We start from the raw sequence: 27,366 nt of genomic DNA, 5'->3' as shown, positions 1-27,366 counted from the left end.
ATACTGTAGTATAAAAATAAGCAGTAATGTGTATATGTATATTATACACATATATACATACATAACATACACAGGTACATGCAATTATTTAGTATAAGCTTATTTGTATCTTCAACATTTTTTGGATGTTGCAACTGCATTGTTACATGTAGTTTTACTATATTTACATGCATACAGTTTTCAATTGTATAAATATGCCACAAATGAACCTTTCCAACACAGATGGGCCTTTGAGTGCTTTCTAGTTTTTGGCTAAAATACAGTACTGTGACTTTACAGACCAAGTCAGTTATATCCTAAGGGGAATATACAGGCAACCAAAGAAATCAAAAATTTAAAACAAGATAAAACAAGCCACAAGGAAAACTATATTTAATAGGTATTTTTTTCCTAGCTGTACTGAGGTATAATTGAAAATAAAATTGTAAATATTTAAAGTATACAATGTGATGATTTGATATAAGCATATATTATGAAAGGATTCTCCTATCAAGTTACTTAACAGATCTATCCCTCACAAATTTATCTTTTTTTTTCTTGCAAAGAACATTTAAGTATGACCCTTTTAGCAAATTTCAATTATATCATAAGGTGTTATCAACCATATTTACAATGTTATACATTAGAGCCTCAGATCTTATTTTATAATGAAAGATGATTATATATATCCTTTACCAATCTCTCCCTATTTCCCTCAGGCCCTAGCCTCTCACAACCACTATGCTACTCTGTTTTAATGAATTGATTTTTATGTGTTTGTTTTTGACTCCATGGATAATTGATACCATTAGTATTTGTCTTTTTCCATATGGCTTATTTCATGCAGTATAATACTCTCCAAGTTCATCCACGTTTCAAAAATGACAGGACTTCCTTTTTTAAAAGCTGAATAATATTCCTGTGTGTGTACACAAACCACATCTTTATCCATTTATCCATTAATGGAGTCTTAGGTTGTCTCCACACCTTGGTTATAGTAAACAATGCTGCAATTGGAGAGCAGATACTTCTTTGAGATAGTGATTTCATTTACTCTGGATACATGTGGACAAGTGGATTGTTGCATCTTTCATTTATGTATTGTTCTCCTGACCTCACTGGACAACAACAGTCTTATCTGTAGTAACGATATTATTTTGAAGTTACTTATGTATGTTCTGATATGAAGAAATCATTGTTAACTTCAATTAAGAATTTCAGTGTATAATGAAAGAAGTCTAAAGATAAGTAAAGATCCTATAATCCTATGAATAGGAAATAGTATGAATTCACGGGTTAAAAAGTTCAAAATTTCTCTTTCTAAAAAAAATTTCTATATCTTCCCACTGAAAATACCTAAAGTAACAATATTGTTGTAGCAATGGGCACATCTGGATATATCGGTTGTGATCTCTAAGTATCATTTCTCTTTGAAAAGAACACAAGTTAAAATCCATGAGGTTTTTATTTTTCAAATGAGTTAATAATGATATCCAGAAGAAAGCACAAACTAATCATTTTTGGATGGTTTCTAAGGTACCAATTCACTATTTTGAAAATTTCACAACTAGAGATACTTGCCATGCATTATTCTGTCATTTGTTTACAAGCTACATTTAATGGTAACCAAACAACTAATAAGGAAAAGTTTTTTAAAGTCAACTTTTCAGAAATATGGAAATTAACAAAAGGCTTGTAGCAGTCCAGAAAGCATTTATTCAACAATAGCAGTGAAATTATGATACGTTAAGCTTTACACAGTGTTTTAACTTGCCCTATTCCCACTGTCCCCAGAACTCCACAACAGCCTTGAAAACCAGCAGTTCACATTTATGGTGAAAACCAGCAGGCTGGCAACCACTGGAGAGGGCAGAATTAGGCTGGATATCCTCCAAAGCCCTCCTCTTGGAGAAATGTCCCTATTTTACCTGTTTGGTAGCTCTCTAGAAGACCCCACTGACAAGGCTTTCTTTATTTGAGCTGACCTGGAGCTCACCTATTATATACAGCCTTTTCCCCACTGGAGGTATTTGTTGGCAATAGTGAGAGGCAGTTGTTGAACACTGTAGCTGTCTGAGGTCTTGGTAGACAAAACTAGCTAGACTGACCAAGAAAAAGAGAGAAGACCCAAATTACTAAATTAGAAATCAAAAAGAGGATATTACCAATGGCCTTATTAAAAGCATTGTAAGGGAATTCTATACAAACGATCTATTAACAAAGTAGATAACATAGATGAAATGGACAAAAATCCCAGGAAGCACAAACTAGTGAAACTGATGAACTAGAAATCTGAATATATCTATAACAAAAAGACTGAATCAACAATCAAAAAACTGCCCACAAGGATAAACCCAGGAGTACACGATTTTCCTGTTACATTTAAAGAACTAGCCCCAATCCTTTACAAATTCTTCCAAATAATATGAGAGAACCCTTTCCAATGCATCCTAGGAATCCAGTATTACCCTGAAACCATAAAACCAAGACATCAAAAGAAAACTATAGACCAATATCTTATCAATATAGATGAAAAAATCCTCAATAAAACACCAGCAAACAGAATCCAGCAACATACACAAAAAGTATACACTATAGCCAAGTAATAACTATCCTAGAAATGCAATATTAGTCCAATGTACAAAAAAAATCAATATTATATACTACATTAACAAAATGAAATACAGAAAAAGCATCTGAGAAAAGTCCATTATCCTTTTATGATAAAAATGTTCAACCTAAGAACAGAAAAAAATCTTCCTCAATCTGACAAAGAACATTTACAAAAACCCTACATTTAGCATTATACTAAATAGTGAAAAACTAAAAGTTTTCCCCTTAAAATCAGGGATAAGACATAGATGTTTGCTTTTGCCAGTTCTGTTCACTATCCACTATATGTTCTAGCCAGGGAAATAATGCAAAAGGATTTAAAAAAAAAAAAAAATAAAGACACTCAGATTGGCAATGAAGAAATTAAACTATCTCTATTCGTAGATGACAAGACTTTTGTATGTATAAATCCTAAGGAATCCACTAAAAAAAAATTAATACTAATCAACTAGTTTAATAAGTTTGCAGGATACAAGGTTAATATATAAAAACCAATCGTGTAAGTGTATACTAGCAATGAACAATTCAAAATGAAATCAAAATAATTCCACTTAAATAGCATCAAAAATAATAAATTATTTAGGAATTTGACAAAAAAAAGTGTAGTACATTGCAAACTATAAAACACCGTTAAAAAAAATCAAAAACCTAAATAAATGTAAAGATATACTGTCTAATAAATAGGAAGATATAATATTGTTAACGTGTCAATAGAACCTCTGTCAAAATCCCAGATCAGGAGATTAATAAGTTGATCCTAAAACTCATATAGACCTGAAAAGGGCACAAAATAGCCAAAACAATCCTATAAAAGGAAAACAGAGATTTACACACCCAATTTCAAAACTTACCACGACAAGTACAGCAGTTAATGCCATGAAGTATTGGCATAAGGACTGGTATGTAAATTAATGAAATAGGAAAGTCCTGAAATGACCCATACATCTTTGTCAATTAATTTTCAACAGGAATGACAAGACAGTTCAATATGGAAAACACAGTCTCTTCAACAAATGGTGCTGAGACAACTGGACAGTCACATGCAAAAGAATGAAGTTGACTTCTTATCTCACATGATAACTCAACAGTGATCAAAAGACTCAAATGTAAGAGCTAGAACTATAATACTCTGGGAAGAAAACACTGGTGTAAATCTTCAAGACCTTGGACAATGATTTCTTAGATATGACACTAAAAGTACAAGCAATTAATTAAAAAAGACAAATTGGTTTCATAAAAATAAAACTGTGCTTCAAGAATATCATCAAATGAAGAGATAACCTACAGAATGAGAAAATATCTGCAAACCATATATCTGATGAGTTCTAGTATCCAAAACAATTAAAAATTGAGCAAAGATTTAAGTAAAGATTTCTTCAAAGAAGATAGAGGAAGAGCCAATAGCAAATGAAATAATGACTAACATCATTACTCATAGGGAAATGCAAATCAAAACCATGAGATACACACTAAATCCACTGAAAAAGTTATAATGAAAAAGGCAGACAATAAGTAGTTTTGATTAAAATGCAGAAACATCAGAACCTCTATATTTTGTTGCTAGGCATGAAAAGTGGTGCAGCTGTTTTGGAAAACAGTCTGGCAGTTCCTCAAAAAGTTAAACAGCATTACCAAAGGACTATCAATGCCATTCCTAGGTATATACCCAAGAGAAGTAAAAATATATGTCTATACAAAAACATGTGCACAGATACTTTTAGCAGCCAAAAAGTAGAAATAACCAAAATGTCTATGAACTGATAAATAGAGAAAATGTGGTATATATACACAATGGAATATTATTCACTCATAAAAAGAAATAAAGCACTGATTAATGTTATGACAAAGATGAACCTTTAAAACATTATAAGATACCTAGGAATAAAATCCTACCTAAAGAGGCAAAAGACCTGTACTCTGAAAACTATCAGACACTGATGAAAGAAATCGAAGATGACAAAGATGGAAAGATATACCAAGATATGTTCCAAGATATGTTCTTGGATTAGAAGAATCAATATCATCAAAATGATTATACCACCCAAGGCAATATACAGATTCAATGCAATCCCTATCAAATTGCCAATGGCATTTTTCACAGAACTAAAACAAAAAATTTTTTAATTTGTATGGATACACAAAAGACCCTGAATAGCCAAAGCAATCCTGAGAAAGAAAAATAAAGCTGGAGGAATCAGGCTCCCTGACTTCAGACTATTCTACAAAGTCACAGTTATCAAAACAGTTTGGTACTGGTACAAAAACAGAAATATATTAACAGATCAATGGAACAGAAATAAAGCCATGCATCTATGCTAAATTAATCTACGGCTAAGGAGGCAAGAATATACAATGCAGAAAAGACAGTTTCTTCAATAAGTGGGGCTGGGAAAACTGGACAGCTACATGTACAAGAATTAACTTAGAACACTCTCTAAAAACATACACAAAAATAAACTTTCAAATGGATTAAAGACCTAAATATAAAGCTGAACACTAAAAACTCTGAGAGAAAAATGCAGAATGCCCTTTAACAAAAATTTTGCAGCAATAGCCTTTTTTGATCCACCCCCTAGTGAAAATAAAAACAACAAAAAAACAAATGGGACCTAATTAAACTTAAAATCTTCTGTACAGCAAAGGAAACCATACACAAAATGAAAGATAACCCACAGAATGGGAGAAAATATTTGCAAAAAAAAGTGACCGAAAAGAGATTAATTTCTAATATACAAACAGTTCATGTAGTTATATATCAAAAAATAAAATAAAAACAATGGGCAGAAGATCTAAATAGACATTTCTCTGAAGACATACAGATGGCCAAAAAGCACATGAAAAGATGCTTAATATCACTAATTATTAGAGAAATGCAAGTCAAAACTACAATGAGCAATAACCTTACACCAGTCAGAATGGCCATTATCAAAAAATCTATAAACAGTAAATGCTGGAGAGGGTGTGGAGAAAAGGGAATGCTTCTACACTGTTTGTGGGAAATGTAAATTGGCACAGCCATTGTAGAGAATAGTATGGAAGTTCCTTAAAAAACTAAAAATGGAACTACCATCAGTTTCAGTTCAGTTGCTCAGTCGTGTCCGACTCTTTGCGACCCCATGAATTGCAGCACGCCAGGCCTCCCTGTCCATCACCAACTCCTGGAGTTCACTCAAACTCATGTCAATCGAGTTGGTGATGCCATCCAGCCATCTCATCTTCTGTCGTCCCCTTCTCCTCCTGCCCCCAATCCCTCCCAGCATCAGAGTCTTTTCCAATGAGTCAACTCTTTGCATGAGGTGGCCAAAGTACTGGAGTTTCAGCTTCAGCATCAGTCCTTCCAATGAACACCCAGGACTGATCTCCTTTAGAATGGATTGGTTGGATCTCCTTGCAGTCCAAGGGACTCTCAAGAGTCTTCTCCAACACCACAGTTCAAAAGCATCAATTCTTCAGCACTCAGCCTTCTTCACAGTCCAACTCTCACATCCATACATGACCACTGGAAAAACCATAGCCTTGACTAGACGGACCTTTGTTGGCAAAGTAATGTCTCTGCTTTTGAATATGCTATCTAGGTTGGTCATAACTTTCCTTCCAAGGAGTAAGTGTCTTTTAATTTCATGGCTGCAATCACCATCTGCAGTGATTTTGGAGCCCCCCAAAATAAAGTCTGACACTGTTTCCATTGTTTCCCCATCTATTTCCCATGAAGTGATGGGACCAGATGTCATGATCTTTGTTTTCTGAATGTTGAGATTTAAGCCAACTTTTTCACTCTCCTCTTTCACTTTCATCAAGAGGTTTTTTTTGGTTCCTCTTCACTTTCTGCCATAAGGATGGTGTCATCTGCATATCTGAGGTTGTTGATATTTCTCCCGGCAATCTTGATTCCACCTTGTGTTTCTTTCAGCCCAGCATTTCTCATGATGTACTCTGCATATAAGTTAAATAAGCAGGGTGACAATATACAGCCTTGACATACTCCTTTTCCTATTTGGAACCAGTCTGTTGTTCCATGTCCAGTTCTAACTGTTGCTTCCTGACCTGCACACAGATTTCTCAAGAGGCAGGTCAAGTGGTCTAGTATTCCCGTCTCTTTCAGAATTTTCCAGTTTATTGTGATCCACACAGTCAAAGGCTTTTGATCCAACAATCCTATTCCTGGGCATATATCTGGAGAAAACTAGAATTTGAAAAGATATATGCACCCCGATGTTTCAGATCAGATCAGATCAGTCGCTCAGTCATGTCCGACTCTTTGCGACCCCACGAATCGCAGCACACCAGGCCTCCCTGTCCATCACCAACTCCCGGAGTTCACTCAGACTCATGTCCATCGAGTCAGTGATGCCATCCAGCCATCTCATCCTCTGTTGTCCCCTTCTCCTCCTGCCCCCAATCCCTCCCAGCATCAGAGTCTTTTCCAATGAGTCAACTCTATGTTTACTGCAACACTATTTACAATAGCCAAAACATGGAAGCAACCTAAATGTCCATCGACAGAAGAATGAATGTGATATATATATACACACACACACTCACACAATGGAGTATTACTTGGTTATAGAAAAGAATGAAATAATGCCATTTGCAGCAACATGGATGGACCTAGAGATTATCATACTAAGTGAAGTAAGTCAGAGAAAGCCAAATATCACATGATAGCAGTCCATGTGGAATCTGCTTTTTAAAAAGTGATTTACAAAACAAGGAGCTTGGGATTAACATACACACACTACTATATACAGAAAACCAGCAAAGCACAGGAAACTTTACTCAGTATCCTGCAATAATCTATATGGGAGAAGAATCTGAAAAAGAATGAATATATGTAGAATTAAATCACTATGCTGTATACCTGAAACTAAGACAACGTTGGAAACCAACTATACTAAAATTTTTTTTAAAAATTTAAAGAACACACATTATGCTAAGTGGAAAAGGCCAGACAGGTTAAATATTGTATGATTCTATTAATATGAAATGCCCAGAGGAGGCAAACTTATAGAGACAGAAAGTTGATTAGTAGTTGTCATTTAGGGGAGAGAAGAATGGAAAGTGACTGACTAATGGCTATGAGGTTTATATTTGGGAGTGATGAAAATGTTGCACAACTTCATGAATATACGAATGCACTGTATTGTATACTAAAAGGGTGAATTTTATAGTGTGTGAATTATATCTAAATTTAAAAAAATCACTACATAACAAAGTGACTTCAAGGTGATTTCCTACATGAAGTGGTTAAGGCACATTTCTTTCGACAGAGGCCTTTCAATTATGGTTAGAATTTTCACATTGTAGCCTCATTTCAACATGACTCAGAATTTGGCTAATTGTTAAATAACAAATCAGAGAAATTGTAGTAAAAATATTTGCCTATGCAAGATTTTTTAAAATGTTTCAACCTCTTTGGACTTCTAACTGTAAAAAAGAAAAGAAATTTAAGCTAAATTTCTTTTAGAAATTTAGAAAAGAAATCTAAGCTAAAAACTAGATCAGCTATTCAAACTTAGGCAAGAATAGAAAACTAGCAAAATAAATGTATACAACAAATAAATTTGTACAACATTAAAAAATAAGAAACCTTTCAATTTGCAAACTGATAGAAACAAGTAATAATCGCTGATGGATCTGCTAAGCTGTTAAATAAAAGTTTTCTAGGAAACTTTATGATGGGTGGATCAAGCTAATAACTTCTGAACTGAACACTGATAATATCACTATAAATGGAACAAAGCAGATATTATGTCCCTCATGATGGGTCTAAAGAAGTAAGATTATTTCATGACCACTTATGAAGCATTTTGCTAATATACATGCATACATACATATTTAAGTCTCTAACTACCAGTGTATAGACGATATTAGTGGCAGAGGAACAAGTTAAGCAAGTGTGCACAGTCAAATCCAGAGTGTGGGAAATTTTACAAAGCAAATCAAAATCATACAGTCTAACAAATTCATTAAAAACAGGGGAAACTATTCACAAGAGGCTTGTGAATCATATACTTTATCTTACAAACTGGGACACTTTTGAGAATAAAAGGAAGTTCTATCAATAATTATGCTAGACGATAGGCTTGAACTAGGACCTACTGAAAAGTCTCAGTCCAATGCAAGATACAGACTTTCTTTTTCCCAGTATGATTTTACTCTCTGTGTATACTGGAAACAGGATCCAATTAGGGAATTTTAAATGTGGTCTGAACATTAAATGATATTAAAGAATCACTCAATTTTGACATGAAGGATAATGCCACTGTGACTAGGTTTTGTTAAAAAAAATAAATCCTTATCTGTTAGCGCTATACATCAGAGTGAATGTAGCTGAGATGATATGCATCTGTTTTGCTTTAAAACAGTGGCAGGGGTGGGGTTAGAAAGTGCGGTGGGGAGGATATATGTAATAGTATTGGCAAAATGTTGATAAATATTGAGGCTGTGTGATGAGTTCCTGGGGATTCATTATCCTGTGCTCTCCATTTATGTATACTGGAAAATTTTTATAATATACAGTTTCTTTAAAAGCTTAATATCACCCAGCATGGCAGAGACAGTTCTGGCTTTGACTTTCTTATAATGACAGATAACACTCCCACAACTCCCACTTGCCAAAAAAATACTGTTTAGGCTTAGTCCTTATAAAATGGACATGTCAAAGGGAAACCTTTAAAGGGGAAACAAATGGCTTGGCTCAAAGGAAATGTAAAAATTCATTCTGACTTTCCCACTGGAAGTGCTCTCAGAGTTCGTTTCTGGACTCACAGTGGGTGGTTATGGTACATGCGGGCACTGGGATTTATAACAATTCATTGATGAGGGGCACACAGCTCTGAACATTAAAATGAGTCAGCAGCCCCAATTTGAGATTATCCTCCATTGTTGTTTAGTTACTTCAGTCGTGTCTGACTCTTTGTGACCCCATGGACTATAGCCTACCACGCTCCTCTGTCCATAGGATTCTCCAGGCAAGAATACTGGAGTGAGTTGCCATTTCCTCCTCCAGGGGATCTTCCCGACCCAGCGATCAAACCCACATCTCCTGCATTGCAGGCAGATTCTTTTCCTGCTGAGCCACCAGGGAAGCCCTCTGACCCTGTTACCAGGAGTTTTTCAAGGCCTAAGGATAGAGAAACAATAAACAAGCTGCAATAAAAATAAAATCTCATACCATGAAAATAAATATTCTTCATACTTGGCAAATAATAATAATAATTTTAACTTTTGCCAGATATGAAATAAAATTTATTTTATAGGGTAGGAGAAACTTCATAAGCTGTATCTGAGTGATACATGGTATGCCATTGGTTAAGTGTCTATTTGAATCATGTACTTCAAGTATATTTTTTGTTTTTTTGGGGGGACTGCTGTGAGTAGCCCAAAGCCAAAATACCATCTAAATAACTCCTCATCTTTACTTTGAAATTCCAGACCAAGTTAAGTGAAAGTATACAGACTGGCCTTTAAAATGTCTTAATATTTGCAGCACATCTTTTAATACTTTTGGACTCGCCTCCTATTTAGACCAGTGAAATAAATTACAGTGTTTTCTTAGATCCCAGCCCCATCAACATTTGTCATTTTCAAATAATGTAATTTAGCAAAGTTTTAACATAAAATCTGACATATAGAAATAAATTCTGTTTCAGACACAATGGCATTTATAGGAATCAAAGAAAAGCCTTCATGGGAAAAATAACAGATATTATACCAATTAAATCAATTTCAAAGGATGTGAAATATAGTTTGCAAGAAACTTTAAGAAATGTATACAGAACTGTCATTTTCACAAGCTCTGGTGGTTTAGAAGTTCCAGCCACCAAGTCTAAGAGGAGGTCTGCTTTACAAACACAAGGCAGTGTCTCTGAATTCCTGAGAAAAATGTGACCACCAACACCAGCTCGAGATGTCTTAATGTTCATTTTCTTTCTGATTAAAGGCACCTAAATACATTTTTTTTTTAAAAGATGAAACATGAGATGTTAGGATAAATAGAATATTACTTTACACCTAAAGCAATGCAATGGCACCCCACTCCAGTACTCTTGCCTGGAAAATTCCATGGATAGAGGAGCCTGGTAGGCTGCAGTCCATGCGGTCGCTAAGAGTCAGGCATGACTGAGCGACTTCACTTTCACTTTTCACTTTCATGCATTGGAGAAGGAAATGGCAACCCACTCCAGTGTTCTTGCCTGGAGAATCCCAGGGACGGGGGAGCCTGGTGGGCTGCCGTCTCTGGGGTCACACAGAGTCAGACACGACTGATGTGACTTAGCAGCAGCAGCAGCAGCAAAGCAATGCAGGAGACCCCGGTTTGATTCCTGGGTTGGGAAGATCTACTGGAGAAGGGATATACTCTAGTATTCTTGGGCTTCCCTTGTGGCTCAACTGGTAAAGAACTCGCCTGCAATGTGGGAGACCTAGGTTCGATCCCTATGTTGGGAAGATCCCCTGGAGAAGTGAGGCAACCCGTTCCAGTTGTTGTTTTCTTTGATTCCTATAAATACCATTGTGTCTCCAATTCTCTCTGGCCTGGAGAATTTCATGGACATGTGGTCCCAAAGAGTTGGACACGACTGAGTGAGTTTCACTTCACTTCAAAGCAGTCAACCATAAGTTTGAGTCATGTCTTATGAATCAACAACTTGGATCCTCCAATCTATTATTTGTGAAAGTGCGTTTATGGCCATAAGGTACACACCATGAAATTTTTGGATCATAACTATCATAGAAAACCAAGCCACATTTTCATATTGAAACAGTAACTTTGATACATTATTTATAGTTGATTTAGAACCCCCTCTACCTGCCCCCAATGTCCCAGGAGGAGAACCTATGTTAACATATACTTAAACCATACCAGTTAGAGTAATAGTCAATGAAATTACAAATTTGGTTAGCAGTGGGTTATTGCAATGAACAGACAATACTTCCATAAGCTCAGTAAACTATTTTGTAATTTGGTGGACACAGGAGAAAGGAGACTAAAAGAAGTGCAAAATTAAACTGTGACTAAAATAGTTACATAGGATTTCAGTGCAGCACTGTGAATTTTCCTGTATTTTTTTTTAATGATATACAAGAATACCATAGCAGAAGGAATATTAAAAAGTACACTTTCTCAAAGTGAAGATTTAAATTTCCTGCAAGTAGATTAAAAAATAAAAAAACACAAACCATAAATTCTTGGTTGCATTACATATATTTAACTGTATACCCTTGTTTTCCTATTTCAAAATTTTATATTCCTAGAAAATAATGCCCATCCATAGCTAATGTGTTGATTATTTAGCAGCAGTAAAAATAGAGGCAATTTTGATTATTACAGTGGGAGTAATGAACTAGATTGCAATGAAGTCAAAACCAGTTTGTTCCTACAGGACCTCTATAAGCCTTGTATTTTTGTCTGCTACAGATATAGTAAAATCCTTGATCTGGAAACCCTAAAGTTTCTTACCAAGCTTACTGTCTCAAATACTGCAACACAGAAGTGGTATCAATACTTACTAACATGATGGCCAGGCACACACAAAGAGCGAGCGGACACACAAATAGTTTCAAGTTTATAGTATGGTCCAGTTTGTGGATATACACAGACTTCCATCAAGCTGCTTCTAACTCATAGCTACAGTGTCCAAAGGTACAAAACATTAGTGAGTGCACATTCCTCAAAGTATTCATGTTAGCAAATACAAGATCCTATTGCAGGTTTGTGAAGTGGGCATTTTGAGCCCTATTTTATAAACATGAAAACGCAAGTTCGACTCTTTAGCCTCAAGCCAACGGTCAGGCTTTTCTAGCAGCGGAGGAGGAGAGGCCCCCGGAGGCACTTACTCTTCGTTCAGGGCGCAGCGCCGGTTGGTGAGCATGCCGTACTTCCTTAGCGTCTCGGTGAGCTCCGAGTACAGCTTGTCGGCCAGAGAGACTGGGATGCCTTCCCACACCAGGATGAGAATCACGATCACCGCAGCCTCACACGTGTGGCCAGCTCGCTCCCGCACCAAGCACAGTAGCTTCTCCTCGCTGCAGCTTCTGCGAACCACCTGTTCGGGTCACCATTCCACCCCAACACCCCCACCCCAACCAAAACAAAACAAGGGTCACTTGCAGCAGAGAAGAGCATTGATTGATGTCTGTATATTTTCTCACATCTGGTCACAATTAGGTTGACATCTATCAGCACATGCCACCTGCCTTTTGTTGCCCATCTAGACACCGGGGCTTACCCTGGGGTCATGCAAATGCAGGCAGCAGCCCCTCCCCAGGACCCTGCAGGCAGTGCTCCCTGCATTAAAGCCAGAGCTACACGGGCAAGACTTTAAAGTTCCAGGGCTTCACAAATGACAAGATAAAGATTAACCGCAGGTTTTTAAAGGATTAAGGACCTCACACGCTGGGAAGAATTGTACTTCTAGTAGGCACCTGAACAGACCTCCTCCTCGCCATTAAGTTCTTTCAATTAAGTACAGTTTGTACATGGTTTTAAACTGCCTTTTTCTTAAGAGATGACACAATGATAAATATAAGCAATATTCCTTTCAACTGGCATAAACGACTGATCTGGGCAACCCAATTCTCAGGGTTAGATGAATGAATCAAAACGCCCAAGACTGAGGATCAAAGGCCTTGTCAAGTCACACTTACCCATTTGGCAATAGGACATCCCTGAGAACTTTTGCCTTCTTTACCAGTATAGATGACTCTTTCAATCCTAATAGCTTTACCCTTCTGTCCAAACCTTAAAGAAATCCACAGAAACACACACACACATAAAATTAGCAAATGAATCTAAGAGGCAACCAAAATACTGAACATTTGAGCATAATTTTATTCTATGATCACATCCTGAGAAATGAATAATTTATTAAAAACAGAACTAAGCCAAGGAAACTGGATAACAGACTTAAGCCTTGTATCTCTTTAGTAGCAAAATATATTGATAATTGTAATGAACTATTTTGAAATTATATGTTGGGTAAAAATAATGGGGACGCTTATTTTTATACATAATTTCACAAAGCACAAAACTTTTCCAAGTTTGTTAAATTTAGTCTTCCAAGATATGTACTATTTGATTTGTCCTTTGCTGAATTTAACTATTTTAAAACTTGGGGAATCTTAATAGATTTTAGTTAGAATCTATTCCTCTAAGACTCTCTCTCACATTGTTTAAAAGGCTTTCAAATAACTAGTATCCGGCAATTTTGAAACTATGGAATAATTCTAGAAACAGATTATACTTTCCTTTATGACCAAGACACTACTTACTACTTGCTAATAAAAAAGGGCACTTAAGAAAATTCACAATTTTTGCCAGGCTACGAGATGATTATTTAGTGAATTTCTATATGCTAATTTAGAAATAAATAATTTAGAATTGGGGCAACAATGATACAGAATATATCCTTGCTGCCCAGAATGCTTCCTAATGTATTTTAATGATAAAACTGCCTACCTCTTAAGAAAAGGCACCCCAGCATAACAGCAGCTCAGCGCTGTTGACACCTATATGAACGTCTCTCTCCCCGCTGATTATCTCAGTCTTCTACATGCAGGAGTAACCACGTAGACTCAGGTGAATACTTGCATACTCATGACTAACAGTTAAACATAAATGTAGCTATAAATAGAATCTGTTCTATTTCTGTTCAGTACATCATCCTTGCTCTCTGCTCATACCAGTGGACAACTTCCTTAGAGATCGCTACTCGTTTACAACTCGAGGTGAACTGAACTCAATGGTTCCTTTCTTATACCACCTTTCCCCTCTTTCTGACAGTTTATCATCAAGTGGGAAAACCAGAGCGGGGCCTCTCTGTGCAGCCCGCGCCAGCACCCTTATGCCTGGCAGGCTGGCTGGCTGGCTGGTTCTTGTCCATGCCTGGGTTTTCTGGCATCCATCTCAAAGTGGGCAGCCTGTGCCAGCTTGCAGACTATTAGTCCTGTCAAATATTGTGACTCTCTGGTGAATAGCACAGTGTGTAGCGTTGGCAACCCTGGAATAGCTAAGCCTACTAATAATTACTCAGTTTACAATTGTTTACTGCTTTGTATGTGAAAGCTGGAAAAATTCTGACATATACAAAAGGATAACCGTTCATCTGCCCTGTGCCTTTGTGTTAATTACCTTTCTTCCATGATTTCTCTAATAGCTGCCACATTAGGACCTGCTCCTAGATGGGTATAAAAAGGACCTTCATCTTTTTCAATAATTTGCTCTGTTGAGATAATAGAAGATTATTATTTTAGACCTCAATTATACTAAATATAAAGGCTACATCCACAAAGCTTATCCCCCAACTGTACAGTAAGGGCCCTAAATGTGACTTTAAACATTTTTTTTTCCTTTAAAATGAATTGATGGACTAATCTATTAAAAAATGTGCCAAATAATTAAGTATATGTACATTCTGCCTGTCGGATAAAAATATATTAAATACATTTCAGATATGGGATAAGGAGCTATTTTAAACCAAGTAAGTGGAACTAAACAAAGAAAACAGTGAGGGAATTAGAATATATTATATGTAATATCAACTACAATCCAATTTTTTAAACTGAACAAAAAAATTACAGCTTACTAGAAGCCTGCCTGCTATTTGTATGTTAAAAGATTAAAATTAAAATCTCCTGTCCTATCTCACCCCCAGGATCTTGTTCAGTTTATTGTCAAGAAACCTTTTTCTCCTCTTCTTTCCCCACAACATTCAATCACTCTGTTTTGAAAATAAGAACACTGAATCCAGATCCATGTTGGTATGTACTTTAGAACAACTTATGATGAGAGAAAACTTGAAGAGAGGGTCAGATAAAAGGAAGAGGCTCTTGCATACCATCAAAGATGACAAGTGAGGGAAAAAAGGGTTAGTGTGACAGGAGCGGGGCGTGGAGATGAGGATAACTTACCCAGTGCTGTCTATGACATGTGTGGCACGTTAGCCCCATGAGGCAATAATATTAACCACACGCCAAGGGGCAGTATGGTCCTCCCTCCATCCTCCTATCAAATGTGGGGTGTCCCATTGTGAGAAGGATAACATGGAGTGGGTGGACTATTAGCCACAGTAGTTTAACACTGGTTTTTACAAATGTCTTCTACTGTATCCAACAACACACCTATCACGCATCTTGAATTTTAACAAAAAGAAGCTTTTTTTAAAAAAAAAAAAGGAAATACCATATTTTCTATCAAATAGATGAAATTTTAAAGAGAAAATATTATCAAAATAAATATAAATCACACAATGTTTTAAATGAATACACAGAGAAAGGGCAACTTTATGAGTATTTAGAACTTCAGCATTATAATTTCCCCCAACTCACTGAGGCAGAAGGATGATCATTTCCCCCTTAACTGGAAGTTAACCTTGTAAGACTACTAATACATTCAACCTTGAATTAAAAAAAAATATTAAAAGCTCCTACATCAATTTGCATATGGCAGTTACTTTGCCATTTTAATGAGATGATTTTACAGCTTGGGTATCTCGCCAGGAGTTGATACACAAAGAGTCAAATAAATTGATTAGTCTAAAACAGATACCTTTATATTTTAAAGGGTTTGAAGGTAGGGACAAATGAGCATGCACAATCATTTTAATTTTTTTTTTTTTTAATTTGAGGGTAAATGAAGTTCTCTCTTGCACAGCACAAGCATCTGTAATTTAAAGACAAGAAATGTAAGCTTCAGGTTTTTATGAGCCTTCACAAATTGCTGCCAGACTCAAGATTTTTTAAAAAAGAAAGAAAAATCCCATATCTGAAGACAAATTTGCTAATTCTGGATAAATACCATGTGTCTCAGTATATTTCTGGCACTTACCTACACATCTGCATGATGGGAAATCATACTGAGTCTTGACAGGTGTATCCAATAAATTTTTTATAGGAGTATCTAGTAATTTGGAAGGTGACTCTAAAAAATTATTGAGAACAGAACCAGCTGTTCTTTTGGTTGGTGTCTTTTCTGAGGAAGGCGTTGCTTGCTGCTCTAAAACTGGGGTGTGGCTCTCAAGTTCTGCGGCAGTGGTTTGTCTAGTTAAAACCGTGACTGGCCCTGACATTTCAACTTTTACTTGCTTCTGTGATTTGAGATTAAGAGCCTTATGGTCAAATAATGATTTGACCTGAAATTGCTTCAGATGCTGCTCCATGGTCTCAAGGATGCTCCGCTGCTGCACACTGTCACAGCTGGGAGGTGGAATCTCTTGCTTGGGTATCTTTTTCCACATTTTATTTTCTGGCTGTGCTGACAGGGGCCGCATACAGGCATGGGGTTTGGATCCAGGCTCGACCTTAATCGGCCTTTGCATCTGACTATGGCAAGACTCGGCTTGGAGTTGTGTTTGCTGCTGTTCTTGCTTCTGTAAGAGGCGCCACCTCAGAGCAGCATGCTTTTGAATGTCCTTCTGAGGTGGGGTATGAACATGAGTTCCTGTCTGATCGGGCACAGGGAACGCATTTGCTTGGTTTTGCATCAAGTACCTTTGCTGAGCGAGTTGTGCAGCTTGTTGACCAGACACGTCTTGGTTCCTACTTTTATATCCCTGCAGAACTGAAGCCTGTTGAGGCTTTTGTTCTTGTTGTTGAAAGCACCTGTGAAGAATATCTTGCTTAGGGGTCACATTATTTGGAAAATATTGCATGTGATGCACATTTGGGGTCTTGTTGCCTGCAAACAGTTCAGAATTTACAGTCTGTTCTTTATTGTCTGGAACCAGTTGTATATGGTTTGAACCAGAAATCTGTACTTTGTTTGCATTTGACTTCAAGATCTGACCATAGGGGGAATTTATACTGTTTATATTCTGTACTTGCTCCAGTCCCATTTGGGGGTTATGAGTCTGGAACTCACTTGATTTTGAATATTGATCTTCACCAGGAAAGCATTCTTCTACTTTAACCTGGCTGAAGAATGTTCCTTCTCTTGGCTCATCACTGTTGCCCTGGAGATGAGAAAAGGTCTGGGGCATTTGTTCTTTATTCTTCAGCTGTAATTTTTGCTGCTGTTGCTGGTTTTGAGAGAGATGTGAATTCTGGGGTAGTTGTGTTTGTGCTGCCTGCTTATGAGGCTTATGCTGCAAAAGGTGTGAATTTGAGAAGGGTTCAGTCTCTGAAGTCTGTTGATTCAAGTGCTGTCTTAATGTTGGGGGCATGAGTTTCTCAGTCTGGGGATCTGGTCTTTGTTGGAAATGCCATCTCGGGGCACACAGTGGCTGCCTGTGAGTGTCCGGTGAAGGCTCCACTTTGGAGAAGTGCGCCTGGAGTGAGGGGTTTTGGAACTGGAGATGCTGGTCCACTGTACCTTGAGACTGCCCTTGATTCATCTCAACTTGGTACCTTGGTGGCCTCTGCTCCGGCTGCATTATTTTCTGGATATAAGCCTGCCCTGGGAGCCCCCCGGGCGTGTTGGAATTTCCAGTGTATTGTTTGGAGGTCATTTGATTGGAGGGGTTGGACTGATACTGAAGAATTGACCGCAGGGTTGTCTCATTACATTTTAGATGGGATTCTGCTTGACGATAGTGAGGGGCCTTCAATTCAATCCATCCTGGTTTCAGATAGCACTGTGTTGGGAGCATGAGGTCACGTGTTTGTTCCTTGTCTTGACTCTTGAGAATCTCTTGCTGTTTGTGTCCCATCAAATGCTGGCAGTGATCCTGTGGATCTCCACCGCTACGAAGAATCGGTGGGTTAGGCTTGAGATGTTCTGAAAGTTGTCTGGTTTTCTCAGAACCCAATGGAATAGTCATTGTCCCTGGAGTCCGACTGTCATTCTTGTTAACACAATTATTCTGAGGCCTTACTGGAAGCATCAGAGTGGGGTTGGATACATGGGCGGAGGGAGTAGGACTCTGGGGTGGTGGTGCCTCATGTTGACCCTCTATTTTCACTTCCCTTAAAAGAGTTGGGTCACTTTGGTTGGGGTAGTGATGGAGTTCTTCCAAAACCCCATCATTCAGAGTGCCGTTTCCTTGAGAAGGAAGCTGAGGAACCTGCGGAAGAGGAGGAGGGGGAGAAAGAAGCGATTGTGATGGTGGTGGTGTGGTAGTGGCAGAAAAGGAATCCTTAGTGAACACTGAGCTTTGCTTGAAGCAAGCACCATTCATTTCATTTTGCTTTAAATACCGTTCAGAGCTGCCGCTGGGAGACTGCAAATTGCCGCTGGGACCCAAGCAGAATTCTTCGCCAGAGCCTAGCTTTGCAGTTGCTTGGATGTTACTGTTTTCTGCCAGAGATGGGCGTATCTCAAAAGCGGAATTCTGCTGCTCTGGTTTCTGAAAGGGGCAGGCCCCTAGCGTTGCAGCTGGTTTACTGGCACCATCCGCCTCACAGCTCTCAGTCGCCGCTGCGGCTGGCTCTGGAGGCAGCTCAGAGTTCGAGGTCTGTGGGAAATTGATCTGCCCTGAGGTATGCGCTGGGTGAGTGACCTCACAGGACAACTCATTAGTAGCCTGACTGTTAATGGCATGTATGTGAGATGTGGTTTTCTGCACCGCGATGGAAACACAATCTGGATAATATTGAGACAGTGTTTTTTCCAGGAGTTCACCGTGTGTGTTTTCCATGGAAGAGGCAGAAACTGTAGCACCATTAGGCATGAGCACTGCCTTGTTTTTAAGAAGTAATACAATGTTCTTGTTGTGGTAGTTAGCACTTTTCCCCTCCTGTTCGTTCAGAATCTGAAGCTCTGGGTTTTCAGACCCACCGCAATTGTGTGTTGGAAAACTGGTGAAATCTTTCACTTCATTTTCTTGGGCCGCAGAGCTCACAGATTCCCTCCTACCACTCACATCGGAGACATTTGGTTGACTGCTGCCTTTGTCTGGATTTCCTTCTCGGCTTTCCCCGAAGCTCTTTCTTTCTCCATTAGCCTTTTGGTCTGGTTTCAGTTTCTTGTTCTGATGGAGCCCAGAGAGAGAAGGTTCGCTAACTGTGCGTTTTATCCCGCCATTCTGCAGACATCTGGAATACCCTCTGCCTTCCTGTATGAAATCTGGACTCACGCGACTCTTTTGGCTTCCTTTCATGTGGGGTATTCCATAATAACTTTTCAAAGACGGCCACTTGCTATCTCCATTCACTTCCAGATAAGGTCTCTCGGTTAATGGGCTTCCATTCTGGAGCTTTCTCGCCAGAGGTTCTGTCTGGCAAATGGGAGACGGAGATGGTATCAGGAATGGACTTAGTCTGTTGCCCTCAACATGGTTGGTTCTGTCCTGTTCCATCAGGCTTGCTTCGGGGCCATCCAAAAGGCTGCCCTCTGAATGAATTCTAAAGAGCACAGAAACAAAAAAATAAAGTACATTAATATATATCTAACACTAACAGTACACCTTACAGAAAAACTGTGGCCTTAATAATATTGCTATTCCTAGACATAGCCAACTGTGATACTCCTTTTCATGTCTCAAAGTGACAGTCAAAAGCTACTCAGGATATGCTTATTCTTGTCTTCCCAGCAACCCTCAAATATTTATGTTCACAAAAAACAAAGATCAAAATCACCAGCTAATGTGAGAAGTTCATACTGTATTAGTAAATATTATCAACTTCCTTGCCAAATAATTTTTCTTGTCAAAATGCTAAGAACAACAGAGGAAGACTACCTCCTTTCTTTCTTCTCTAGCACCTTACATATCCAATCGCTTGCTAAGTTCTATCAATTCCATTTCCTGTGTATTCCTGGAATTATCTTCACTGCAATTTAGTGGCCGGATCTACGTTATCTTGCTTCACTATCTACTGCAGTAGTTTTTTAAAAGATTTTTCTCTCGAACCCAGCTTGTCCTCTTCCCAGTCCTGCAAGGATCCTTCAAACTGCTATCAAAGGGAATGTTCTAAAATGCAAATCTGGTGTCATACCCTTCTGCACACACTTTGGTGGTGGTTTGGTTTCTAAGTTGTGTCTGAGTCCTGCAACTCCATGGACTATAGCCCACCAGGCTCCTCTGTCCATGGGATTGCCCAGGCAAGAATGCTGGAGTGGGTTGCCATTTCCTTCTTCAGGAGATCTTCCCAACCCAGGGATCGAACCTGGGTCTCCTGTATTACAGGCAGATTCTTTACCAACTGAGCTACCAGGGAAGCCAGCACACTTTAGTAACTCTTATTGCCTGCATCAGCAGTTCTCAAACTCTTTACCCAAACACACCTGGAAGACAAGGCACGGTCCCCTAGGTCCCTTCACCTAGGGGTGAAAGTATAATTTATATGGCCTTTCTCAGTGATTCTGTATTTTCCTCTATAGGATCCGGCTGGCTCCTCCTTCTGCGAATTCCTGCCTAATAGACATGGTTTTTCATATGCAAGTTTCCATTCTTCTGTCCTCCTACTTGCTCCCACAGATTATACTCCAACCATAACAACTGTTTATAAATACCCAAACACTGTAAGCTCTTTCAGACCTCCACACTGTTGTTTTATCTCCTAGAATGCCTTCCTAGTCTCTTTATCATGCCCAGTGACTTCTGTATCCAGCTAAAACTGTCTCAGATCACCTTCTCTAGGGATTCCCTCCTGATTTTCCAGAAGAATTAATCACTCCCATTTCTATTCTCCTTTTTTACCTTATATATAGTCTACTGCTGAACACATCACATACAATTGTGTCTTGCTTGGTCTCTATTACTGGGCTGTGAATTCTTTAAAAATATCCTACTCTGTTTATTTTTGTGCTTACTATAGAGTAAACATCTAATCAGTTTCACTTAGACTGATAAAACTTTATTCATCTTGAGTTCATTTCTTTATTCAGTCATTCATTCAAACATTTTTGAGACCAATATTGATGGACATTTCAAAGTCCAAATAATAGGATGAAATGGGCACTAAAAATAAAAATATAATCCATTATATAAAGTGAATGCTGCCCCATTTATTATGGAGTCATGCTTTATTTTCCCACAGTTTTTCTCATTAAATTTATTTTAAGGATGTAAGCAGAAAAAGAAATCAAGACTATTTTCCCTTTGGGCTATAAAAAAAGGTCTATTAAAATAGCCACTGCTTACTAACCAGGACAAATGAAACAGAGGAAGAAATAAATATTGGAAAGCAACACTAAAGTTACCATTTGCAGCGAATAAGATTGTACACTGGCCAACCAAGAGAATCAACTGAAAAACTGTTCCAAAGGATAGTAAAGGAGCTAGAGAAAAAAACCAACCACCTTGGTACCTAACAGCAACAACTAGTCAGAAGCTTTGGTGAAATAAAAAACTGTAAATTTTTTTTAAACACGAAGAATACACTTAAAAAGATATGTGAAGGACCTATCTGAATAAAACGTTAAAACGAGACTGAGGGATCTACAAACACAAACACAAAACAAGTAGAAAGGTAATATATCTTCTTACACAGCGGTCAAATCAACCAATTCATTTAATACATTTTCATAAAAATACTAGCAGAATGTTTTGAGGAATTAAGAAGCCAGACTCTAAAGTTGATGTGGAAAAAATAAACAAATTGGATATCCAGGAATAATGTGAAAGAGAATGGTAATGCAGCCTGAGCAGGGCAGTAGCCAAATTGAAAGATATTAAAAAGCAACAAAAGCTCTACTTAAAACAGCTTGTACTTGCACATCATTAGATAATAGGGTGTTTATAAGACCAATGGAATAGAATATAAAGAAATAGATTCAAACACGCATAGAAATATGGCATGAGGTAATGTTAGATCGATAGGATAGTATTCTGAAAAAATGATGAAGTTGGATTAATTCCTTATACCTTATACCAAAATGCATTCTAGATAGATTTAACATCTGAATATGGAAAACAAATCACCAAAAAATTTAAAAACAGTCTTACAAAACTTAAAAGCATAATCTAATGACTGGAAAAGTTCTTTGTGACACAAAATCTAAAGCCATGAAAGATGAGGAAGTTCAGTAAAATGTATGCATGCAAACACAAACCCCTAGGCAAAGTTAAAAGTTACATAATACTTTTCTTGTAAGACTCATACAAATTGACAGAAGAAAAAAAAATCAACCATCAAATAGAAAAAATGAGTCAAAACTAGTACAAACAACATAGAGGGGATTTAGCAATAGCTACAGAATTTCGTAAAAACTTCCTTTGATTCTTCAGTTTTAAAAACTTTTCTAACAAACATGCTCATATATATGTGTTAAATGATGTATGCACAATGTTTTGCATTAGCAAAAGTTTGGAAACAACCTACATTTTCAGATAAAGTATTTCCAAGTAATTAAATGAAATAAAGAAAGCTGCAGGACAGTATGTATAAGAATGCCACAACCTGTACATTTACAAGAATAAAAATAAAATGAGCTCTGGTTTAAATACTTTGCTTCCAGGAAAAGGAATGGAGAGGCTGGAAAACAGCACTGAGAGGGAGATTGCCTTTAACTGTGTCATTTTATAACATTTAGGCATGCATATAAATAAATAAAACTTTAAAGGTCATAATTCATAATGGACAAAGAAAAACAACAGAACAAAGTGATATCTTAATTTCTGCTGGACCTATTTCCTTTCAAATATTAAGAGATGGCCTAGATGTGCATAGTCACTAGTCACAAATGGCCATTGGGCCTTTGAAACCTGTTTAGTCCAAGTTGAGTAGTTTCATAAGTATAAATACACAATGTATTTCAAAGAACTTAGTGTGGGCCAAAAAATATAAAATAAGTCAGTTCTTATTTCATGCTGAAACAATGTCATATTGGATATAATAAGTAAAAACAGGTCATTTCATTTGTTTCTTTTTACTTGTTTTACTGTGAGTACTGGAAATTTTTAAATTTCCAATGTGGTTTAGGTTGCATTTCTATTGGGTAGCTCTAAGCTAAACTGATACTTGTAATCATCGATAATCTTTAATAAAAATATAACCTTTAGCTTTCAGAATCATTAATATTGATTTATAGTCTTTGATATAGGAGGTTTCTCCAAAATGAGGGCATTACCATTTTTCAAAAATTAAGAAGCATATGAGAGCAGCCAAGATGGCAAATTAGAAGGAGCTTAATGAGCACACCAAAATCACAACAATCTACAGAACAATCCTTGAAAAAGACTGAAACCTACCAGAAAACACTTCCTACAGTTAAACACGTACAGACGGAACCACAACCAGCCTAGTGGTGAATTCCCAATATAATCAAATCCCATACCCCTCAAGTAAACAACCCACAAACCGGAGAATAATCATATCACAGAGGTTCTCCCACAGAAGTGAGAGTTCCATCCACACCAGGAAGAGGAGCCCTCCAGAGCATTTGGCTTTGAAGGTCAGTAGGGCTTGACTGCAGAAGCTCCCCAGGATTGGGGGAAACAGAGGCTGTTAAAGAGCACACACAAAATCTCATGTGCACCAGGACTCAGGGCAAAAGCAGCAATTTAATAGAAGCCCAGGCCAGACCTACCTGCTGGTCTCGCAGGACCTCCTGGGGAATGGTGGTGGATATACTGGGGAACATTCATCTGTGTAAGCTTTCCAAGAGGCTGATGTTTTGGCACCAAGACCTGGCCCCATTCAATAGCCTTAGGCTCCAGTGGCAGGGTGCCTCAGGCCAAAGGACAAACTGGATGGGAACGCAGCCCCACCCATCAGCAGAAAGGCTGCCTAAAGACTTCCTCAGCTCACAGCCTGAGAATGATGGGAAAAAAATTTGCAGATAATGCTACCAATAAAGGCTTAATTTTCAAAATGTACACACAGCTCATACACCTTAATATATGTACTAAAAAAAAATCCAATCAAAAGATAGGCAGAAGACCTAAATAGATATTTCTCCAAAGAAGACATACAGATGGCCAACAGGCACATGAAAAGATTCTCAACATTCTTAATTATTAGAGAAATAAGAATTAAAACTACAATGAATTATCACTTCAAACCAGTCGGAATGGCCATCATCAGAAAGTCTACTAATAACAAATACTGGAGAGGGTATGGAGAAAAGGGAACCCTCATACACTGTTTGGAGAAGGCAATGGCACCCCACTCCAGTTCTCTTGCCTGGAAATCCCATGGATGGAGGAGCCTGGTAGGCTGCAGTCCATGTGTTGCGAAGAGTCGGACACGACTGAGATACTTCACTTTCACATTTCACTTTCATGCATTGGAGAAGGAAATGGCAACCCACTCCAGTGTTCTTGCCTGGAGAATCCCAGGGACAGGACAGCCTAGTGGGCTGCCGTCTATGGGGTCGCAGAGAGTCAGACATGACTGAAGCGACTTAGCAGCAGCAGCAGCAGCAGCATACACTGTTGGTAGGACTACAACTGGCACAGCTGCTATGGAGTTTCCTTAAAAAGCTAAAAAAAAAGCTACCATATGATCCAGCAAGCCCACTCCTGGACATATATTAGAGAAAACGCTAATTTGAAAATGTATATGCACACCACTTTTCACAGCAGCACTATTTACAATAAGCAAGATGTGGAAGTGACCTAAATGTCCATCAACAGATAAATGGATAAAGAAGATATGGTAGGATCTTCCCTGGTGGCTCAGTGGTAAAGAATCTGTCTGCCAGTGCAGGAGACATGGGCTGGATCCCTGGTCCAAGAAGATCCCACAGGCCACAGAGCAACTCAGCCTGTGAGCCACAACCATTTAGCTTGTGCTCTAGATCCTGGGAGATACAACTATTGAGCCCATCTTAGAGCTGGTGCTCCACAAGAGGAGAAGCTACCACAATCAGAAAGCTATGCACTGCAACGAGGACTGGCCCCTACTCACTGCAACTTGAGAAAAGCCCACGTGTAGCAATAAAGACCCAGCACAGCCAAAAATAAATAAAATAGAGAAGAGGTGTATATATTGAATATTTATAATGGGAGAGTTCCAGAAAAACGTCTATTTCTGCTTTATTGACTATGCCAAAGCCTTTGACTGTGTGGATCACAATAAACTGTGCGAAATTCTGAAAGAGATGGGAATACCAGACCACCTGATCTGCCTCTTGAGAAATCTGTATGCAGATCAGGAAGCAACAGTTAGAACTGGACATGGAACAACAGACTGGTTCCAAATAGGAAAAGGAGTACGTCAAGGCTGTATATTGTCACCCTGCTTATTTAACTTTTATGCAGAATACATCATGAGAAACGCTGGACTGGAAGAGAAACAAGCTGGAATCAAGATTGCTGGGAGAAATATCAATAACCTCAGATATGCAGATGATACCACCCTTATGGCAGAAAGTGAAGAGGAACTACAAAGCCTCTTGATGAAAGTGAAAGAGGAGAGTGAAGAAGTTGGCTTAAAGCTCAACATTTGGAAAACTAAGATCATGGCATCCGGTCCCATCACTTCATGGGAAAGATGGGGAAACAGTGGAAACAGTGTCAGACTTTATTTTTGGGGGCTCCAAAATCCCTGCAGATGCTGACTGCAGCCATGAAATTAAAAGACACTTACTCCTTGGAAGGAAAGTTATGACCAACTTAGATAGCATATTCAAAAGCAGAGACATTACTTTGCCAACAAAGGTCTGTCTAGTCAAGGCTATGGTTTTTCCAGTGGTCACGTATGGATGTGAGAGTTGGACTGTGAAGAAGGCTGAGCGCTGAAGAATTGATGCTTTTGAACTGTGGTGTTGGAGAAGACTCTTGAGAGTCCCTTGGACTGCAAGGAGATCCAACCAGTCCATTCTGAAGGAGATCAGCCCTGGGATTTCTTTGGAAGGAATGATGCTAAAGCTGAAACTCCAGTACTTTGGCCACCTCATGCGAAGAGTTGACTCATTGGAAAAGACTGAATCTGGGAGGGATTGGGGGCAGGAGGAGAAGGGGACGACAGAGGATGAGATGACTGGATGGCATCACTGACTCGATGGACATGAGTCTGAGTGAACTCAGGGAGTTGGTGATGGACAGGGAGGCCTGGCGTGCTGCAATTCATGGGGTCACAAAAAGTTGGACACGACTGAGCGACTGAACTGAACTGAACTGAACTCAGCCATTAAAAAGAATGAAATAATACCATCTGCAGCAACATGGATGGGCCTAGAGATTATCATACTAAGTGAAGTAAGTCAGACAGAGACAAGTATATTAATATTACTTACATGTGGAATCTAAAAACTGATACAAATGAACTTGTTCACAAAAAAAGAAATAGGCTCACAGACATAGAAAATAAACTTATGGTTATCAAAGGCAACAGTAGGGGGTAGCAGTGGAAGGATAGGGTGGGGGAGATAAATTAGGAGATTTGGATATGTATACTACTATATATAAAATAGGTAAACAATAAGGACCTAAAGTATAGTACAAGGAACTATACTCATTATCCTATAATAACGCATAATGGAAAAGTATCCAAAAAATAATATATGTGTGTGTGCCAGCATGTGTATGCATATGACTGAATCACTTTGCTGTACACTTGATACTAACAAAACATTGTAAAATAACTATACTTCAGTTAAAAGAAATTAAGTAAGAAGCACAGATATAAGCTAGATAATTCTTCATAGAATTAGGTCAATTATTTTTCCAAATATTATAGCAAAAAATGTGTTTTTTTGGCAACTGTAAAATTGATTAATACATACACCAAACAAAATGTATTTACATATATATATATTATATATACACACGCACACACACATATGTACATTATATTTTTATATATTATATGAAATTTGCAGGCTCTGAATACATATTGTCCTACTTACTTTTTTAAATAAAAAATATTTATATATTAAGTGGGGACTTCTCTGTAATACAGAGGACATGGATTCAATCCCTGGTTGGGAAATGAAAATGCCACAGGTCTTATAGT

At 38.0% G+C, this 27,366-nt stretch overlaps 1 protein-coding gene and 1 long non-coding RNA gene across 8 annotated transcripts in view; one reads left to right on the top strand and one right to left on the bottom strand.

Moving 5' to 3' along the window:
• Positions 1–5,366, top strand: part of LOC147371072 (uncharacterized) — an 88,573-nt gene extending 83,207 nt beyond the window's left edge. For both annotated transcript variants that reach the window (XR_015165775.1, XR_015165774.1), the window contains one exon: positions 3,561–5,366. This is a non-coding gene — a long non-coding RNA (uncharacterized LOC147371072). The remainder of the gene's footprint in view (positions 1–3,560) is intronic.
• TET2 (tet methylcytosine dioxygenase 2) overlaps positions 1–27,366 on the bottom strand; it is a 143,524-nt gene that overhangs the window by 25,621 nt on the left and 90,537 nt on the right. For 4 of the 6 annotated variants that reach the window (XR_015165768.1, XM_086406898.1, XM_086406896.1 and 1 more), the window contains exons 3-6: positions 16,418–19,869; positions 14,723–14,813; positions 13,240–13,333; positions 12,430–12,638 (exon numbers count right to left, since the gene is read on the bottom strand). Coding sequence is in view for 3 of the 6 variants with exons in the window: in XM_086406896.1 (XP_086263022.1) it covers positions 12,430–12,638; positions 13,240–13,333; positions 14,723–14,813; positions 16,418–19,869 (3,846 nt within the window). In the remaining 3 variants the exon portion in view is untranslated. The remainder of the gene's footprint in view (positions 1–12,429; positions 12,639–13,239; positions 13,334–14,722; positions 14,814–16,417; positions 19,870–27,366) is intronic. The other 2 variants (XR_015165770.1, XR_015165769.1) reach the window with 1 other exon arrangement.

This window comes from Bos grunniens, chromosome 6 (assembly GCF_055505025.1).
Source record: "Bos grunniens cultivar Pamir isolate PY7600 chromosome 6, Bosgru_T2T1.0, whole genome shotgun sequence".
NCBI classification, from domain to species: Eukaryota; Metazoa; Chordata; class Mammalia; order Artiodactyla; family Bovidae; genus Bos; species Bos grunniens.
Note: the sequence above shows the minus strand (reverse complement) of the source record. Positions and strands in the feature narration are given on the sequence as shown.